At 44.8% G+C, this 2,500-nt stretch overlaps 1 protein-coding gene across 1 annotated transcript; it reads left to right on the top strand.

The window, feature by feature from the left end:
* Window positions 1-821: 821 nt before the first annotated feature.
* On the top strand, window positions 822-1,744 carry LOC123506156. The gene is made up of 2 exons (XM_045258072.1): window positions 822-1,481; window positions 1,607-1,744. Exons 1-2 carry the CDS (start codon window positions 822-824, stop codon window positions 1,742-1,744), a joined length of 798 nt encoding a protein of 265 aa, XP_045114007.1.
* The last annotated feature ends 756 nt before the right edge of the window (window positions 1,745-2,500 follow it).

Genomic DNA, 2,500 nt, shown 5'->3' on the forward strand with positions numbered 1-2,500 from the left:
GGAACCACATTAGCTTCTCTCCACATTATCGGTACCTCACCTGATTCCAGTGACATCCTAAAAAGTACCGCTAAAGGCTCGTTTACAACGTCCTTGCATTCCTTTAGAACCCTTGGATATGCTTCATCAGGTCCTGGTGACTTGAATTTCTTTAGTTTATCTATCTCCTGCTCTACCATCGCCTTAGTTATAACGATATCTGTCAACTTTTCACTATCATCTGCCCTAAATATCTCATCGCTATCTGGGATTTCCTGTGTGTTCTCTTGGGTGAAGACAGTTAAAAAATACTCGTTCATAATTTTACTAATCTCTTCCGCAGAACTAGCCATTTCACCATTTGTTGTCCTTACGGGACCTATTTCTTCTCTGCTTTTCGTCTTATATAATTGAAAAAATCCCTTAGGGTTCGTCTTTGCTTGGCTGGCTACCCTCAACTCATATTCACTTTTAGCTTTCCTCGTTAACCTCTTAACTGTTCTTACTAATTCATAGTATAGTGGCCTTAAAGCTTCATCTCCTGCCTTTAGCCTCTTAAATATATTCCTTTTTTGCCCTATGCACCGCTTTAATCTGTCTGTCATCCACTTAGGATCGTTGCTTCGTGATTCTATTGTTTTATATGGAATGTTGGCTATCTGACCATCACGTATTTTATGTTGGAACTCGGTATAGCTCTCACTAATCCTCAGCTGACCGGGATGCATATTTACCAAGTCTGGAAGGGTTCGTCCAGAGACGAAATTAGAGCCAATCATAGCGCTAGCTGACCATGACGTCGCCAGAGAGCGAGGAAGTGGCGGAAAAAGCTCGCTGTGATCATGAAGGCGGTGCTCTCAGGAAGAAGCCCCCAACGAGCAACAGACAACGACTCACGAGACACCATGGCAAGCCCTGCACACCACACTGTGCTTGTTAAATGGTACAACGTGAAGGCAGGTTACGGGTTTATCGAAGACCTCCGTACAGGGAAGGACATCTTCTGCCATGCCTCAGGCCTCACCCGGGCTCTTAAGGATCGGCCGCCCAGGGAAGGAGACGAAGTCCTTCTCGCCATCCACGAAGGATCAAAGGGACCGGAGGCAAGGGATGTGACACCTGTCGGACCATCCTCTGCCCCAACTACGACCAGCCGGCACACACCACGGAGGAAACGCACAGAGGAGAAGATACAAGAAAAAGTAATGGCCTGTATATTTACGGCCAAGGCATTGGCAGGAAGGAACCATCGTCGCCTGCAAGAGCTTATACCTGCCATCCTGCAGCACAACGGCCTGCCAGCCATCCAAATTCCTCTGTGTGCCCTTACCAAGGCCAACCCCACCCGCACCTTCAGGAGCCGTTCCCGTCGAGGCAAGACAGGAGATGCTACAGTTGATGCCATGGCTGCTCCTAACCACCACCACCAACAAGAAGCAGCGCCAGCGGGAGACGAACCCAAGATCCGGGAGAAGACGGAGTCGGAGACGCAGGACGACGTGGCAGGAGGAGAAGAAGAAGAAGAAGTAGACGACGAGGAAGAAGATGAAGATGTTGATGAGGAGGACGTGGAAGTGGACGTCCTGGGAAGCGGAGGAGAGGGAGAGACACCCTCGACCCCGCCCAGGAAATCAAACCCACCTTCACCTCACCCACCCAACCCACCGCAGCCCACCCCACTGACACGGCAGACCAGAGCATCGACAGCCGCAGCAAAAAGAACAGCCCAGCCAATCACTGCAGACCGGGAGAAAGCCGCAAGTGAAGATCAAAAAACGATGCGAGCGGCTATAGCAATGTTGGAACGTCTCAAAAGAGCCAATCCACATATCGTACTTCCCCCCACAAACATCAAAATAATCGAAGACGACACGGCTCTGCCAACACAAGAAGAAGAATGGACACCAGTCAAAAGACAAAAACACAAAAACAAATAAATGACCAGCATGGGGGTCTGCCCCCACCCTTCTACCTCACTCTGTACTTCCTCCTTTCACCCAAACTATCTCTTCCCCAGCAAGCTAGCTAAACTCTTTTTTCACCGATCTTTCTATCTCCCTAAAAAAAAAAAAAAAAAAATGGAAGAAGCTGTGTGTGTTGGTGGATATATATATATATATATATATATATATATATATATATATATATATATATATATATATATATATATATATATATATATATATATATATATATATATATATATATATATATATATATATATATATATATATATATATATATATATATATATATATATAGAGAGAGAGAGAGAGAGAGAGAGAGAGAGAGAGAGAGAGAGAGAGAGAGAGAGAGAGAGAGAGAGAGAGAGAGAGAGAGAGAGAGAGAGAGAGAGAGAGAGAGAGAGAGAGATTCCCATAGAAATGTATAATTCTAAGACTAATTTAATCAAAGAAACAAAGACTTTCGATATTTAACATGCATATGGTAACATTATTGATAGGTAGTGTAGTGTAGTGTGCATAAACAATACTCCCAAGTGAAGCTTGAAAAATCTGCT

This window comes from Portunus trituberculatus, chromosome 19 (assembly GCF_017591435.1).
Source record: "Portunus trituberculatus isolate SZX2019 chromosome 19, ASM1759143v1, whole genome shotgun sequence".
Classification (NCBI taxonomy): Eukaryota; Metazoa; Arthropoda; class Malacostraca; order Decapoda; family Portunidae; genus Portunus; species Portunus trituberculatus.